Source organism: Typopeltis vanoorti, chromosome 13 (assembly GCF_054136105.1).
Source record: "Typopeltis vanoorti isolate ZY-2024b chromosome 13, IOZ_Tvanoo_1.0, whole genome shotgun sequence".
NCBI lineage: Eukaryota > Metazoa > Arthropoda > Arachnida > Uropygi > Thelyphonidae > Typopeltis > Typopeltis vanoorti.
In genome coordinates, this window is record NC_143561.1 from 6,938,829 (window position 1) to 6,958,329 (window position 19,501).

The 19,501-nt window shown below is 36.1% G+C and overlaps 1 protein-coding gene across 1 annotated transcript in view; it reads right to left on the reverse strand.

Annotated features, from left to right (window-relative positions):
* The window catches only part of LOC150099911 (ATP-dependent RNA helicase DDX42-like), a 110,678-nt gene that overhangs the window by 84,956 nt on the left and 6,221 nt on the right, over window positions 1–19,501 (reverse strand). The window contains exon 2 of the mRNA XM_090403172.1: window positions 17,824–17,925. Coding sequence (XP_090259298.1) covers window positions 17,824–17,925 — 102 coding nt within the window. The remainder of the gene's footprint in view (window positions 1–17,823; window positions 17,926–19,501) is intronic.

Genomic DNA, 19,501 nt, shown 5'->3' on the forward strand with positions numbered 1-19,501 from the left:
CAACACACACCTCCCCAATAGCCACTATATTGCAGAGGCAAGAAAAACAATTACTTTTATTATGTCAGTGAATAAGGTAGGAGCAGTCTGTGTAATATATTTCTCAACAAATAGTGTAATTAGAGACAACTTGGATAAAAACAACACTAATGAATGAATCACATGTCCCCCTCATACAGAAACTATGCTGTATAGACTCAAGTAAAACCATATGGCAAACACAGTATCTAACTAAAAACTATTGTTATTAATTAAACGTGTGTGGGTTCGCAAAGCAGCAATGAAATTCAACCAAACGTGTTAAAACTTAGTGGCTTGCTTTTATCTTTCGATCGCACGATCTTTTGTTAATACCCCACAATCGTACGCACTTCTTAATAACCTGTCATTGCTGTCTGTTTCGCATTAGGCTTAATTACTGTGAAGAGAGAAAAGTCACAAAACAGAAAAATGTTCCGAGTCCGGTGTATAAAAAAGTTCCGGGGCTGGGACCTGGAGAGCCCCGGCTGAATTTAACCACTAGTTCCCAGAGTATAAAAGCTGCTATTTCACTACTATGTTGGAACTGATACTGTTAATATATTCTTGCTTAGATATTTGAAAGCGAAGTTCTGCACTGGAAATTTCAAATTAAACAGTTTTACATCACGTGTTCTCAGAAGTCCAATCCCCGACATTTTTTTCTTAGTAAGTGTTTAAAAGTTCGAAGTTTAAGAACCAATTTATAAATTAATTACAATTATTGCACGATGCTACTGGAATTTATTTCAGTCTTTTTTTTTTTTTCATTTCAGGCACTTCAATCCGTGCCATGCTGGTAACATGGCACGGATTGAAGCAGCGAAGCTACTTAATGAGATTAAAGATCGAGCCCATACAACTAACGATGGGAGTCATTGAATTATCATGAAAGCATACACAAAATATCTCCTGCCGTTATTGGCCAAATGCTGAGCAATGCCTCTGTAAAGAAGTCTATTCGAAGAACCCAAAATCAAGCAGGACAGGTACCACCAAATCCAAATTCATTCAAGAATTTAATTATTCCGCCTATATATAAAATCCCCTATGGAAATAAAGAGTTTCTTTTGCATGACAGCAACGATGGGTGCAACAGATCGCTGATATTTCTACTAAAAGAATTCTACAGTTATTGTCGCAATCGACAACATGGTATGCAGATGGTGCTTTTTAAACTACTCCACCTCTTTTTGGACAGCTGTACACAATGCATGGCATTATAAACAATAACGTGATTCCTGCTGATTCTGAATTTGCAATAAAAATGAGCATGATATCAGCAATTGTTTTGCCATCTACAAATGTTGTACATGCTTTTGAAGTGTTATCTGAAAATAATGACTATCCTGCTGAAGCTCAGTCTGTTCTGCACTACATAGAAGACACCTGGATTGGCAAACCTGATCGTCGTTCACTTCGCTTTCCCCCATGCCTTATGGAATTGTTCCATGCTGCTCTGGAAGGGTTACCAAAGACAAATAACTCATGCAAAGGGTGGCATCATGTGTTCAGCAAACTAACTGGTGCTTCTCATCCGACAATATGGAAGTTTCTAAAAACTTTGAAGGATGAGCAACATTTTAATGAGGGGGAAAATAGAGCAATATATAGCTGGCACCCAACCTTCTCCTGGTAAGAAACATTATCGAGATACTGCAAAAAGACTTCAGCTCATCGTTAGTGATTATGAAAATCATGAAACTCTTGATTACTTAAGAGGAGTTGCCCATAATTTTTTAATTTGAAAAGTTTGTGGCTGTGCATTCACCTTTTTTATTTCATTTTTTTTTCCATACTGCTCAATTTTGAATAGGAAGTGTTCCTTTTCATGATCATCAAAACAGTCCTTTTCAGGACTACAAATATTGACAGAGAGATGCCTGATTGAACTGATTCCAGTTCCTCTTGAAGATAAATTTTTAAGTTGTTTTAATAACAACGAAATAATAATTGCTCCTTCAAAGTGGCTAATAGTACAATTTTGAAGGAATAAAATAAAAACAGAACATCATGACATTCATGCCTTCTAGGTGCACAACACTTGTTTTAATGTGTTTTAGCAAACAGTTCAAATAATTTTAATTTTCACTAATAGATTTCATGTTATCTTTTCATGTATAACATTGTTTACGGTGTTCTTTTACTTAGGTGCACAACACTTGTTTTAGTGTGTTTTAGCAGATAACAAACAGTTCAAATAATTTTAATTTTCACTAATAGATTTCATGTTACTTTTCATGTATAACATCGTTTACGGTGTTCTTTTACCAACTAAAAATAAGTCTCAATTATTACAACTGCTGATTGTTGTCAGAAATCTGACAACAATCAGCAGTTAGTTGGATATAACTATTCTCCCTAAATATTCTTAAATATGATGGCTCTTTCTCCCTTACCATCCCATCCTATCCCAGTTCTGTAACAATTAATATTCCATCTACAGAGCCTGTAGTAAGAAATAATATGAATAACTCATCATCATCAAATTCCTGCTATGTACCCTCAAGGGGTGTACAGGATATGACAGTACTACATGAAAAAATTACATCATTACTAACTTCCTATCTACAATTTTCCTCCAAATCAGTCTGTTACTTGTCAAGACTCCAACATTATCAGATCTTATATTTCTATCGTCTAAGGCACTTTGTACCGTATCAATCCACCTATATCTTGGTCTTCCTCTGGGTCGTTTTCCTGCCAACCTGGCAGAGAACACTTGTTTTGCTAATCTTTCCTCTCCCATTCTATTTAAGTGACCATACCACCTGAGATTAGCTCTGCTAACACATTCCTGGATGCTGACAATGTCAAGTTCTTTCCTAATATCCTCATTTTTAATATGATATTGCCATTGATGCCATCTGTTCATGCCTCTAATCTTTCTCAGGACTCTCATATCTGCGGTCTCTAGTCTTTGGTCAAGTGTTTTACTTCTGACCCAGCTCTCAGATCCATAAGTTAAAACTGGTTTGAACACTGTCTTGTATACAGCTAATTTAGTGTTCCGACTAATTTCTCTCTTATTCCATATGAATTTATTCAATTGACTTCCCACCATACCAGCTTTGCTGATTCTGTTGTCTATTTCTAAATTTAATTTACCATCTTCAGTAAAAATTGTGCCTAAGTAGCTGAAATGTTTTACTTGTTCCACAGGTTCTCCATTCACAACACAGTTGACATTTTCAATGATTCTGCCTATTTTCATTGTCTTTGTCTTTTTATTGCTGATCTTCATACCATATCTATTACAACAGCTATTCAATTTAGTCAGAGAATCTTGCAGACTTGTAGCGGATTTATTTAGAAGTATAACATCATCTGCATAAAGCAAAGAGCTTTATGCGGATTCAATTTTTATGAATAACTTATTCAATTTCAATTATTCAATTTTTCAAGTTATTCAATTTTTATGAATAACTTTATACATAATTTTTTTTAAAAAATATTTTTTTTTTTCACATATATCTGCGATGAATTTTCCCCACAGTTAAATTTCCAGCGATGAATTGCTGGCGACCAATTTTTCCATGATGAACTGTCTGTACACAGAAAAACACTGGTTGGAAATTCGATACAACTATTAACCTAGTTTTGCCACGGTAACTGGTTTAAGCTGTTATATGTATATTTATCTAACCCAAAAGAAGTAGCCAGTTAATGTGGTGAAACTAATAGGTTAATAGTTGTATCAAATTTCTGACCAATTAAAACTCAATTTTTCTGTCATCTTATTTAGTATATAGTAGTCAAAAATAACATTCATCTTGAACGGACTTGATGAGGAAGTCAAACGAAAGGTACGTAAACTAGAAAACAGCTTAAATGCAAGAAAGTAAAACTTCTGAATTAACTGACGTTTCTAAAAAAATGTAGAAACAACAATATAATTCCAAAGTTTTTACTTACCAGAGAATATTTCCATTCTAGAAGAGCCAAACAGATCTATTGGAAAATGTCTTGAGTGTTATTATGCAAGAGGTTGCAATACACAAGGTTTGCCCTAAGCCAGGTTGATTCATTATGTCTTGATTTACACTACATTATTTCTAGCAGCATAAATGCTCACCTATGGTCCCGTTTGGACAATATGATTAATGATACATTTAATAGAACATTCTTAAATAGCAAAAATAGACATATCAAAAAAATTGAACACCCTATATGAAAAGTGTTTTAATTCAAGCCCTATCCTTCCTAACAAAGTTGTTTTCAACCTTTCAGATCACAATTTAACATCTGCAGAAGTTAGCATCCTAAAAAAAAAGGTTTCAATTTTGCAGTCACTCCAGAGTTCATACCTAAAATAAACATTATGTGCAATGTCGAGAAGGCTCTTCACTTTTTACCTGAACCTGTTGTGAATGATATTAGGTTAAAGACTACAATCCTTCTCTCATCTTCTCGTCCTCCAAAAAAGAACATCACCCCCTTATAAAAAAGAGCACTGGCTAATTTAAAGAAGAACAAAGAGATAATTATCCTCAAAGTTGACAAAAGCAATTCTGCCATCATTTTAAATATGAGAGATTATGTATCAAAAATCTCGGTTTTACTTTCCCACACATCCACTTACTGTCAATTAGATTCGGATCCTACTTGGAAGAACCATATAGAAACCAACAACCTTCTGGTTAATGTTGAACATATTGCCAACAGACTTTAAGAAGAAACTGAGTCCATGCATCCGTTAACTCCATGTTTATATGGATCATCGAAAGTACACAAAACCGATATACCTCTTCATCCGACTGTAGATGGGATAAACTCCCCAACTTATTTATTATCCAAACATCTCACACATCTTCTAAAAGCACACATTAGAAATACAGACACATATATCAAAAATATACAACATTTTATTGAAAAGCTAAGAAATATCTCCATATCAAGAACAGACATTCTAGCAAGTTTAGATGTTGTGTCTTTATTTACGAATGTCCCAGTGAATGAAGTTATGACTTTCATAGACAATCTGTTTCCTCAAGACATCTCCCAACTTCATAAACAATGTCTCGATTCGAATTTCTTCAAGTAGAATGGAAAGATCTACAAACAACTTTCAGGCCTTGCAATGGGAAGTCCTCTATCTCCTCCATGTGCAGACTTATTCATAGAAAAGTTCAAAAATGACATCTTATTACATATGGATCCTAAACCGTCAGTGTGGTGAAGATATGTTGACATATTTATAATATGGAAACATAGTGAGGCAGAACTATATGATTTTCTAACTTCCATAAACTCGTTTCACAAAAAAAATCAAGTTCACCCTGGAACTTGAAATGAAGGGAAATTACCTTTTTTGGACATATTAATTACAAAACAAATGGACAGCATTGGTCTTACTGTGTACCGCAAGACAATCAACACAGGCTGTTACTTGCACTTTGCCTCATCACACCATATTTCACAAAAATTAAGCATTATACATATGCTGAAGAACAGGACAACCTCTAAGAGATGACAGAATATTAACAGATGAATTAGATTTTATTCTTTAAACATTAACAAACAATGGATATCCAAAAAAATAAAATAAAAAGAATACTTTTCTCCAACCCCTCTCCACAGCAAATCCAGGAATTCTATTTCCATTCCTTTTGTCGGCACAGCACACTTTCACAAAAAATTGCCAACCTCCTAAGGTCTCATGACATTCAAGTTGCCTTCAAAACAATAAGGACAGTACACAATATGTTACATTCACCTAAAGACAAGAATCCTTTCAATAAATACCCTGGAGTTTACAACATTCCTTGTTCTTGCGTCCTGAATTACATCGGACAAACTTCTAGAAGTCTAGAAATAAGACAAAAGGAGCACACCAGAGATGTAAACAATAACAGAGAGGACAATTCTAGTTTAGCTTTCCAATTTTCCAACACCAACTACAACACTGAATGGGATAAAAGTATTATGACATACATAGAAGAGGACTACAGCTCCCGCAACATAAAAAAAGCCACAGTAGTTATCCGCTCACAAGACACCCTGAACAGGAACCAAGGGTCCTTTGTGATATCTGGAAATCACTCATAAGATCTCTCTCTCAAGACACCTGAGTTTAGCCTCGCAGCCAATTATAGGACGCACCTGCTTAACAATGACTGACCAAGTGCTAGCATCTATGCTCAACATGTTTGTGTAACGGTTCATATGAATTTGATATTTTTTCATCTTTCAGTTATGTATTGATTCATAACCTAAGCTCGTTTTGTTTTAAGCTGTTATATGTACATTTATCTAACCCACAGGAAGCCACCAGTTAACATGGCAAAACTAGTAGGTTAATATGATAACTAATATTTAAGGAATTGACAGCGTATACTAGAAATATAAATTAAATAAACTTTAATATATACTTTCCGATATTTCGGCAAACGTCACGTTGCCATCTTCTTGGGAACTTACTACAAAGACACGTGCACACAAGTACTAATAACAGCAAATGAGACTGAAGCTAGGAAGCTAACGTTTTCCTAAAGTCCTGATGGTGCCCCCTGGCGGGCTATATTGGTAGTTCTTGGCCTTTGGGCTGAAGTTCTTCTGATAAAAGTTTCCCAAATTTGGGGCAGTCTCATGCATCCAAATTTGTTGAGGTTTGGCATGTTCCTAAGGGCCGAGGCTGATTCCATGAATAGTCTTTCATACTTGAACTTGCTGCAGTGTATTATTGTGGCTTTCTTCCATCTTATTCTGTGGAGAGTATCCAGAGCATGGTCTGCAAGCCCAGAGTGGCTGTACTGGTGAAATCGGATGTAATCCTTGTGTTCTGAGATTCTGATATTTGCTGTCCTGCCTATTTGGCCAAAGTAGGACAATTTACAGTTGCAAGGGACCTGGTATACACCAGGTAAGTCTAGGGGAAGTGGTTGGTCTTTAGTGGAGCGGATAAGGGATGCCAGTTTTCTATGTGGTCTGTAACAAGTGGACAAGTCATGTTTTTTTAAGATTTTATTGATTTTTTCCGAGGTGCCTCGGATGTAGGGAATGGTGATGGATTTAGAGTAATCTTTTTTGTGAGGGGGAGGGGGTGGTGGATAACTGGGTTAAGTATTTTTTGGATTTTTTGGAGGGGATAGCCATTGGCTGAGAAAGTGTCACGGATGTGATTTAGTTCAGTGGTTAGGGCTTGATCATTTGAACAGATTATTTTTGCCCTGTTGAATAATGTCTTAATAACACCATATTGTTGTGAGGGGGGTGATGGGATCGTTGGTGAATGTATCGGCCTGTATGGGTGGGTTTTCTATAAACTGAGAAAACCAAGGTTCCAACAGGTTGGCGGGTGACTAGTGTGTCTAGGAAAGGGAGGTTATTGTTTTCCTCTTTTTCCAGGGTGAACTTGATTCTAGGGTGTTGGTTGTTTAAGTGTGTTAGGAAGGAGATGAGTGAATCCCGGCCATGTGGCCAAATAGCGAAAACATCATCAACATGACCAAGTGCTAGCATCTCTGCTCAACATGTTTGTGTAACGGTTCATATGAATTTGATATTTTTTCATCTTTCAGTTATGTATTGATTCATATCCTAAGCTCATTTTGTTTTAAGCTGTTATATGTACATATAACAGCTTAGTAGGTTAATAGTTGTATCAAATTTCCAACCAATTAAAACCCAATTTTTCTGTCATCTTATGAAGATAAGTTTCTCAACTGGGAGTGAATTTCATGAAGAATATTGAGGGCACATTTCAAAAGGATATACTGAACAATGAGATATTGTAGTGCATATAATTCCACAGTAGTGTCGCAGACGAATTCTCAGCAATAAAAAAAAAGGCAACAAAAAAGAAGAGAGAAAAATTACTTCTTATTGAAGACCTAAATAGAAGAGCAGAAAATAATTCATATACATACAGGAATGTTATAGGAAATTTAGATTTAAACAGGGATAATAAACCTGATGGATTTCTGCTCAGGATATGGACTAGTTTAAAGTCACATAAGGGTCAAAGAAAGATAACTGCCATATAACCTTTAAAGAATGAGTAGAATTAACTTAGACTTCAGGCAGCAGCCACAGTCCAATTCTCATCATCCTATGGTGCACTCTGCTACTACATATTCACTTCAATGCTGAAAAAAAATTGAGGATGGACTCTTAGCCAACCATATGATCACATATATATAGTCAAGTCTCTAGTCAAGCTAACTGCATCTTCCTGGGTTAGCCTCTTTTCACAAATGGAGCTGTGGTGCTTTAGGAAAAATATCATTGCCTTTTACTTCCTTAGATGGAAGAAATGCTAACAAAACACCTCCAGGTGATAGATAACTTCCACTGCCTCAAGAAATATCATCAATTGTCTTCAATAATAACCTGATATGCTTTTCTGTCTCCAGAGTAAGTTCACCAGTTTCTATTCCTCTTCACACATGTAGTGCAGGAGACATCCTTCATGGATATGCTAACACAATATACCGTATTTGCCGGCGTATAAGACATACTTTTCTTTAAAAATAGGTCTAAAAAACAGGGTGCGTCTTATACGTTGATACTCAGTTTTTTATTACTTTCATTTCTGGAAATTTTCTCCGAGTTACGTGATTTATTTCTTGCTTCCTTGCAGTGTGTGAGAGCATTCCAGTTATGTAGAGTTCAGTGGACAGCTGTCATCGACAATCACAGCTGTGTTCCTGTTCGTTTAAGCTTTCCAACTGTTGTCGCGGTTGTTGTGAATGGTAATAAATTTCTGCCGTTAAATTTTCTCTAAAGAAGGAAGAGGCCTAGCATTTCACAAGTTTGTGAGTGGGTCAAAGATTCATGGGATGCTGTGAAAACTGAGACAGTGGTTAAATCATTTAAGAAGTGTGGCATTAGTAATGCACTGGATGGTACAGAGGACAATTTGTTGTATGAGGACTCAGATTCTGATTCAGAAGAGTTTCAAGTGTCTCTTCATTTAGCTCTGTAGATGAATTTCTAGGTTTTGACGAAGAAGATTAAAAGGTGGGTACTCTTTCCTAGTTAGATTAAGTATTTGTTGAAAGTAGACCTACTTATTACTTTATATTTGAAATACTGTAAATTCATTATAATATTCAACGATAAAGTTTTTTTTCATAAAAAATGTGTACAAAAAAGGGGGGTGCGTCTTATATGCCGGCAAATACGGTACTTAAATAGGGAGTCAGCATTTCCTCCATTTGAGGGTAGAGCAATTAGGCATAAAATAATTCAGTATCCAGTCTATGCATGCAAAAAAAACAAACACCCTGTTGACCAAAATGCAAAAAACTATCTCCTGCTCAAATGATAGCAGAGCCTTCTGATCCCTTTGTAAGACAACTGGACACAACTTCTACCCTTCTACGCTTCCACCTTTACACATCTAGATGGAGCCATGGTAACATGATCCAGAGCTAATGTTGACCTTCATCTTTAGACTTTTCCTCCAACACTTGAAGGACCAAAGAAAATTACCTTCAACATCATGAACAACCCACTCCTGTGATCTATCAAAAATGCATCAAAAAATACTGTCTTGACACAATGAACACACTGTATATAGATATTCTGCAAATTGTGGTCCAAATTTAACACCCATTCTGTTATCATATTCATCTGGTTTCTACCAAACAGCCTGAAAACAAGTCTATATATAGCCCAGTTGGTTTCTAAAAGGTAAGATAAAAAATTAGCTATGAAATTTTTTGCAATTCGCTATGAGTAGATTTGCGTGCTTGATAAATACCAGGTTTTTAACTGTATACAAATGTCTATTTATACTAGAATCCTTTATATGTTTCATTGTCTATATGGCTAACAGCATCATTGGTAGGTAGCTTAACATAAATACAAAATGACAAAAAATAAATAATTTCCAACAGCAATTAATATATATAAGTTGAAAAGACTGGAATGATAGTCTAATCATGACTATCATTAGGCATGTTATGTGCAGTCTCTACATTGTTGTGTCAATCCTGTATGCAATTGATGGCATAGGACAGGTCTTTAATGTTACACATGTTAATTAATGACTTTCAGATGTCATGAAGGATTATTCCTTGATTTCTATTTAGAGTGCCTTTTAAGCAAATGACTTTGGTGGAATCCTTAAACAACGTCTTGAAGCAATTCTCATCTAAGTAGGGCAATGGAGGATGCTTGTCAATTTACCGTGTGATGTTCTTTGAGGATGTGCACTATATGTCTGCTTTTTTCTTCCTGTATATGTTCTTTGATGTGGATTTCAGAACTTCTCCCAGTCCGACCTACGTATATCTTTCCACAAGAGCAGCACGAAATCTTGTGGATTTTGCTTCGTAAGGTGTTAAATGGTTTACAAGCTCTTCTGATGTTGACTACCTTTAATAGTTTTGGGAATTTTTCTTGATGCATTGCCAACGTATGGAATAGATACAGTGCCTTTGTACTTAATTTCCAGGTTATCATGGGATGATTTGTCAGAAAATAAGTTTCTTTAATACATTTTTTGAGTATCCATTTTGGAGGAAATGATGAAATAGGATTAGTTCTTGTTTTTGTTTGATGTCATCATTTTTTAGAATGTTTAAAGCTCTATTTATCAAGGTTTTGATTATACCTAATTTCTGTTGAGAGTGGTGGAATGAGCTTGCTTGTAGGTATCTGCCTGTGTGGGTTTGTTTCCACAGTATAGACTTCTAATGATAATCCTCCAACAATGTTTTAATTGACAAGGATGCCTAGGAATGGTCATTTTCTGTTCTTTTCTAATGTGAATTTTATTTTTGGATGACTAAAATATAGAAAATCTTCCAGGTCTTTCTGGGTGTGTTTCCAGACAATAAAGATGTCATCCACATATCTCCATAATGCATATGATTTTAAGGTTGCCTATTCTATAGCCGATTCTTCAGATTTTTCCATGTCTAAGTTGGCAATCAGAGGAGGAAGAGGTGAGATTGTTGCAAGACGACCACATATTTAGTAGTAAAATTTTCCTTTTCAAGTGAAGAATGAAGATTTTAGGCAATGTTGGAAGAGATGTGTGATGTCCAGAAGAAATAGGTTTTCATGTATTATGTATTGATTCTTCAACAGAGATGTTGATAAATAACGAAACTACATCTAAACTGGCTAATAAATCAGATGGGAAAATTTGGACGTCTGAAAGTTAAACTACAAAATGTTTTGAGTTTTTTTAAATATAAGTCTGTATGTCCTATATGTAGCTTCAGAAGATTAGATAAGTGTTTAGAGAGATATGTTGGAGATCTTCTGTGATCAACTATTGGATGCAGAAGGATGTCTCTCTTGTGAAATTTAGACATGCCATATAATCTCAGAGTGATTGTGTGTCTGGATTTCAGTTGTTTTTTTTTAAAGTCTTCTTTAATTCAAAAGTACAGTAGATTAGATCATTCATTTTTAAGTGTGATGACCAAGTCAGATCATGGTCCACTTTCAAATATGCAGAAGAGTCCGATAACAAGGAGGTGATCTCGATGTCAGAATCTGCACTATTTAAAATGACCGTTGAATTCCCTTTATCCATCTTAAGTATAACGATTTCATCATTGTTACGTAAACTTTTCAGAGCTTCTTTCTCCAAAGCTGTGAAATAATTTTTTGACATGCGAATGTTTGATAAAACTGAACCACTAAGTAATTTTGCAGATAATGCCTCTTCATGAGATGACAGAAATTTAGTAACTTTTTCAACACTAACCACAATGTCTATTTTTGGGATGTGTCTTGGAGTGATGGAAAAGTCTTCGTTTAAAACTGAAGATTCTACATTAGCAAGATTATAGTTGGAAAAATTGAAAACAAATTTATTAGAATTCTGAAAGTTTCCATTTTTGCCTGTCCTATGCCAGAAATCACGTACAAAGTTTACACAACAATGGAAAGACTGCACATAGCATGCCAAATGATACTTGTGATTAGATTATCATTCCAGTCTTTTAAACTTTCTGATATTAATTGCTGTTGGAAACTGTTTATTTTTTGTTGTTTTTTACTTATGTTAAGCTACCTCCAGATGATGCTATTAGCCATATAGACAGTGAAACATGTAGAGGAAATACATCTAGTATAAATACATTTGTATACAAGTTAAAACCCTAGTATTTATCAATCTTGCCATGAAATTATCATCCCAATCCCCTCACAACCTCAGTACTTCCAAAAACAATGGAAAAGATCATCAGGTTAATTAGTAATTACTGATATGGATTCCACCATTCTTATTCCTAAGCAGATCTCCAAGCCACATTTACTGATCATTCAATCTGATCTCACATAGATACCTCCTTGTCAAGCTACCATTTTATGTTCTACTTTCAGAACTTTTTCTTTTGTGATTGTGTTGGCAGCTTCCTTTCTGGTTGTTCAATGAGTGCCATGGTCAACAGTTTCTTCTATTTTTGGACTTCTCTATTATTAATGGGCACTTCAAGGGTTGTGCTTTTGCTCTCTTCCTTCTACAGATTAATGCTCTCTCACTAACCACAAACTGCATTCATAGGATAATCTAGTAAACTTCAATGCAACCAAAGCAGTTATATTCTCCCTCCCTTTGTATTCTGTCTTAGAATCAAGCAAATAATGAACATCAGCAACTGGAACAACCTCAAATGCAAGAAGCATATAATTGTAAGCATTAATGTAAGAAGCATATAATTGGTGGTAACTAACATAAAGTCAAACACAGGTACAACACTTCTAAATAATAAGATCTTTTATTTAGGAACTAAGGTCAGATCTCTCATCTATGTCTGAAAGATTACAGAATGAAAAAAATAGATGAGAGATCTGACTTTAGTGCCAGAATAAAAGTCATTAGTAAATTATGCTTGCCAAGAAATTACATTCTTGTTTAATCATTTACCCAAGTGCAAGTACTTGGGTAAATGATAAATGATTTGGGGAACAAAATTTACACATGAAGAATCTTCACAATTAGACTATTTGTGTAGAGATTGATGTCTTCATGTTATTTGGTTCAGTATCCCATGATGCAAAGCACACTTTCTTACATGTACATTGATATGCATTATGGAAGGGATCACTACCCAGAGCTTTTGACCTTTACTAAGGTCTCATTTGGTGGAGTTTAGATCCAGAAAGATGTCAAAGTTGAATTAATGCAGAAGTCATATATTTTCCATATAGTATAAGGAGTAGCTATAGTATTCAACACCAAATACAAAGCTAATCTTCTTGAATGGTAATTAAAAATTCACATGTATACCACAGTAATTATTATTTTTTTTAATAATACGTAGATATTTCGTCTTAAGTATCTTAAGCCATCATCAGTACAGTTATTACAAAGAATATTAGGAATTACATTCAAAGGAACAGTTAGTGCGCATGCTTACATTAGAATTCCTCTATGCATACAATAGCGTGTTTGAAGACTTAAAAAAAAAGAGGCTGTAATTAAAATTAAATTAAAATATATTTGATTAATTTATTTTATACAATTGAGAATAATAATATCCCAGACTTTTGGGATAGTGAGACAGCCATTATGATTCAGTTGGGTCTGTGACATAAACCTTCAGCACTTTCTTTATACAAATGTTCATGTTTATATAAGGATTTGTATAGCAGCTTGGTGTTTTTCCATTGGATCCAATGGTTAAGGTTTTCAACTCCATGTTGTGCAAGGCCAGATTTGTGCGGCTTGATAAGACGGATGTGGTCTTGATGTTCAAAGATGAGTTTACTTATAGATCTTCCTGTCTGTCCATAGCAAGACATCTTACAAGAACATGGAACTTCATATATGCCAGGTAGCATCATAGGTGAGAGTTTGTCTTTTGAAGAAAGTAGGAAATTGTAGATCTGGTTGATTGGTTTTGGCGAATTTGTATTTCTTCATAATTTTTGACAGACGTTCCGAGATGCCTTTGATATAGGAGTACTCTGGGCTTCTTGTCAGGGTTGATGTGTAGGAAAGTGTCTGATGATTTTTTGACATCAATCCAGACAAGAAGAAGTCCTCACTTAAATGGCCAGAAAACTGGTTTCCTAACACGAGCATATAATTGAGAGGTTACTGTATTAAATGTAATATTCAAATATAAGATATTAACCTTAGTTCTTTACTCTATGAAGATGTATGTAAATAAATCTCCATCAAGTCTTCAACTATCTTTAGCCAAATTAAATAACTGCTGTGATAAATTTGGCATTTCAAATATTCTTGCCTATTTCTATAAAAAGAGATGAAAATAAAGAAAACAGAATTTTCATTAGCAATTTTTTCTGTTTATTTTATCTATTTAGGTACAAATTTTTAGTGATAATGGCAAATTACATAAAGAAACAGATAATAAAATAAGGCTGGTATGGTGAGAAGCAAACCAGATGAATAAATTTATATGGAATGAGAGAGAGAGAGAAAGACATCACCATAAGACCAAACTAGTATACAAGTCTTATAGATTGAATGAATTACAAATAGAACACTAAATCAAAAAATGGAAACCACAGATATGAAAGTTTGAGGAAAATTAGAGGCGTGAAAATATGAAATCAGTGACATTATTAATATTCAAGAATATGTAAGTAGAACCAATCTAATTTGGTCTGGTCACTTAAACAGAATGGGAGAGTTGAAAGATTAGCTAAAAAGTGTCCGATGGCAGAAAAAAAGACCAAGACAAGGAAGAGCTGCCATTCTCTAATGAGGTGAGGTGAGGTGAGGATAATCTAGCAAACTTGAATGCAACCAAAACACAGCCCCATCTTAACTCATAGTGATTAAAAGATAGTCATGATTAGAGAGGAAATTAGCAACCACTTTGCAAATAACAGACCAGTATGCGAAATTTCACAAATTTCGCAACCTGTTGTGAAATTTTGTGTTACACTCATATCTGGTACATCCCATGAAAGTATAAACGAAAAAAAGGATAATGATAGGGACATAATTGTTGGTTATTACCAACAGTCATGTTTCAAAAGAATTATATGCACATACTCATATGGAGGAAACACAAAAGAATAGCAGAGTCCCTTTAGCCATTAATGAAGTTGAGCTCATGGTTATTTATGATTTTAGAGGTACTGAGACAAGAGTACAGCAGACAACTGCTACCGAGGAAGGGCCTGCCATGGGTTACCCCCCTTTCTCCAGCCTTAGCCAACCTGTTCATGGAAAATTTCAAAACTAATGCATTAAAAAACTATCAGAAAAAAAAAATTGACTATGTTACATCAATATATTTTCATTATTTGGTCAGGAACAGTGGATGAGTTAATTACAGTAGTTCCCCCTTATCTGCAGGGATATGTTGCAAGACACCCTGAAACTGTGGATAGTACCGAACCCTATATATATACTATGTTTTTTCCTACACATACATACCTATGATAAAATTTAACTTATAAATTAGGCACAGTAAGAAATTAACAACAATAATAAACTAATAATAAAAATAGAACAATTATAACAACATACTGTAATAAATATTATCTGAATGTGAATGGAATCTTAGCAACCTCAGCATACATATTTTTTATTATTATTTATTTTATGAATTTGAGAATTTTCACTTTTTTCACTTAAAAGGATGCACTTTACAGCTTCTCTTTGGTATATCCGAATTGCCAGTATCACTACTCTTGCACTTTGAAGCCATTACTAAGTAAAATAAGGGTTACTTGAATGCAAGCACTGCGATACTGCGACAGTCGATCTGATAACCGAGAACTACTCAGAATGGCACGCAATTTAAAACTAGCAATGTTCCAACATGAATTTACCATTTGTATTCTAGTTTATCAATTATATGTAACAGTTCTGAAGTTATCAAAACATCTAATATGTGTAATTAATTGTTTAACAGGATTGTGCTGTGTAAAATTTTTCTGTACAGTACCCGATGATGCAAGTCTTACGAGTTACGAAACTTGTCAGGTCTTAATTGCTTATTTTTTTTATTAAACTCTTTATTTACATCACAACGTAGTTTCAATACCAAAAACTACCCACAGAAGTGCTAAACCAGAGAAACTTACGTTTGTAACTGATACCATTTTGTGATCCTAAACTAATTCATATTATTGTCTTAAATGTTACGAATTCTATGGTTAGTTTTTCTGAGTTATGGATTAAAAATCAGAATTCAGAAATACCCTAGTTGCATGTGTCAAAGATTCAATGATTGTAGAAGTGGCATAAAACAAAAGGTTTAGAAAAAAGGCTGGCAACTAGAATCACACCTATAATGGTATTAATAGTGATATCTTCAAATTACATGATATATGTAATTTTCAAGATACGAGGGTGGTCTGAAAAGTTCTCGGCATAACAATGAAAAAATGTATTTATAATTTCAAAATTATTTTATTTGTCAACATAATCTCCCTTAAGACTAATACATTTATTCCAGCGATGCTCCAGCGCCATTATCCCATCCCTGTAGTGGTTCTCAGTGAAGTGAGATCTGCAAAATACCCCTCTAAAGCTGCAATCCCTTCTTGGTTCGAAGAAAAATGCTGACCAGCGAGGAAGAGTTTTAGTTTTGGGAAGAGATAGAAGTCAGAAGGAACCAAATATGGGGAATAGGGTGAATGTTCCAACAATTCATAGTGCAAATCCCTTAATTTTCCCATTGCCAAAACACCTTTGTGGGCAGGTGCATTGTCCTGATGAAAGATGACTTTTTCTTCTGCAAACCGAATCTTTTTCTCAAGAATTTTTTTCATCTAGTCTGGTTAAAAGATTGGAATAATATTCCCTGGTTATTGTTTTACCCTTTTCAAGATAATTAATAAAAAAATGCCTTTAGCATCCCAAAAACACCGATGCCATGACCTTTCCTGCTGATGGAACTGACTTTGTCTTCTTCGGCACTGAACAACCGGCTTCTATCCACTGTTTTGAATGCTGTTTGGATTCTGGTGTGTAATGGTGAATCCAAGTCTCATCCATAGTAATAAATCGATGCACAAAATCAGTTCAATTGTTGTTAAAACGCTCCAAGCAAGCGTGGCACCCATCTTGCGCAAAGCTTTTTCATTTGCAATTCTTCATGGAAAATATATCCTACATATTATTTTGAAATGCCTATAGTCTCAGTAGTTTCATGCACTTTGACTTGGCAGTCATCGAATACCATATCATGCATTTGTCAATGATTTCTTGTGTTGTTAAACTTTTTTGGACATCCTTCAAGTGGATCATCTTTAAGGCTGGTATGGCTACATTAATTGTTGAAAACGAAGGAAAAGGGTGCCCATAAACTTTTATGAACTTCGAATGAATTTCTTTTCGCATTCCTTCTTTTACAAAGAATTTTATAACTGCACGATACTCAATTTTATCCATTTCAAGGGCTACAGACAACACTTTTGCTTCAGACAGCTGTATAAAACAAACTACTTGATAGAATGACTTGCATTTTCACTCGGATGCTTATGACAGATGAACCAACGTAGAAAAAAAAAAAAAACCATGCCAATAGTGTTGCCATCTATGGTCGAGGCCGAGAACTTTTCAGACCACCCTCGTATATAAGTGCAAAAGAGGATTTAAAAATTAAAAAAAAAAATAATAATAAAATATGAGGTTTCATTATGCAAATTTTCTACAATTGTAACTATATTAACAGTAATGTTTATTCAGACTGAAAATGAATGAGTACATCACAAAATGCTTCCTGAAAAGATTATTATAATGTCTCATGGAAACAGTTAGGGATAGTAATTTTAAAAAAAGATTTTAAAGCATCTTAAGTTGAAAAATATAAATTATTTATGTGCAAGTTAATTTATGAACTACAATGTACATTCATCTTAACCATTTTATTTATTTTTTATTTTTTGTTACTAATCTGAAATACATACCTGCAACATCTGTAGCTACTAAAATAGGTATTTCTTTCTTTTTAAAAGATGTTATCACTTTGTTTCTTTCACTCTGATCCACATCTCCATGTAACAGAGCAGCTATTTATATACATTAACAAAATAAAAAAAAAAAAAGAAATATTTTAATACTTATAAAAAGTCATATAAAAAAAAATTTTGAATATCAATATACACACACAAATCTTTTTTATATCAATTCCAAGAGAGGTAGCAATCGAACCTATCGAATTTTTTTTGAATAACTAAGTTGAAGTACACACAATTTTTTGTGGAGAAAATTGTGTGAGAAGACTCTTCCAGACGTAGAAGCATGAAGGATGAAGATAAGAAGTTGGTTCAGTATGTTTTGAGCTGAATAGCAAATGAATGGCAATCAGCAGGTGTTTGTGTGTTTTATGAGTTCAAGTCTGGATCAAAGGAAAGGAGGAGTAGAAATAATGCAGGTCATCCAATTTGGCACTATTACGTCAATGGTGTCAAAATGGATTCAGACCAAATAGAGATTATTAGGATCAAATTTTTTCCTTTAAGACAAATAGTGGAGAAGTCATGGATATATATAACAAGGATCTGTATTTAAAATTTGTAGATCTGGAAAAGGCTCCCCCACCCCCCCCCCCCCCCACCCCCCCCCCCCCCCACCCCCCCCCCCCCCCACCCCCCCCCCCCCCCACCCCCCCCCCCCCCCACCCCCCCCCCCCCCCACCCCCCCCCCCCCCCACCCCCCCCCCCCCCCACCCCCCCCCCCCCCCACCCCCCCCCCCCCCCACCCCCCCCCCCCCCCACCCCCCCCCCCCCCCACCCCCCCCCCCCCCCACCCCCCCCCCCCCCCACCCCCCCCCCCCCCCACCCCCCCCCCCCCCCACCCCCCCCCCCCCCCACCCCCCCCCCCCCCCACCCCCCCCCCCCCCCACCCCCCCCCCCCCCCACCCCCCCCCCCCCCCACCCCCCCCCCCCCCCACCCCCCCCCCCCCCCACCCCCCCCCCCCCCCACCCCCCCCCCCCCCCACCCCCCCCCCCCCCCACCCCCCCCCCCCCCCACCCCCCCCCCCCCCCACCCCCCCCCCCCCCCACCCCCCCCCCCCCCCACCCCCCCCCCCCCACAGTTTTCTTTAAGATTAGCTTTATTTATTTTTTTATTTTCATGCAACTCTCACCCATGTAAAGTTATAGTACATATAAACTTTTAGTACATTAGTATTGTGGATGAACAATTTTTTTTTTATTTATTTACTTTCCCTTATCCAGTTCAGCCATCACCTTGTTATAAAACTTGAGCAAGTTACTGAGGCATGATCTACCCTTCACAAAGCCATGCTGTCCTCTGTATAGTATCTCATTTTCATCAATCCATTCCTGTATTTTTTCCTTGACTACACTCTCCAAGACCTTGACAACGACTCCTGATATGCTGATCGGTCGGTAATTTGCAACCATAGTCTTGGATCCTCCTTTATGCAGTGAAACTATTTTCCCCTCTTTCCACGCCTTCGGGACTAAGCCAGACCCGAGACTCAGATTAAACAACATGGTCAAGGGCCACTGATAATTCTTTAGCCGCTTCACACAAGACCCGTGCCGGTATACCATCCAATCCCACAGATGTATTCACATCAAAGTTCTGCAATAGACTATTCACCCCTACTTCGTTCAT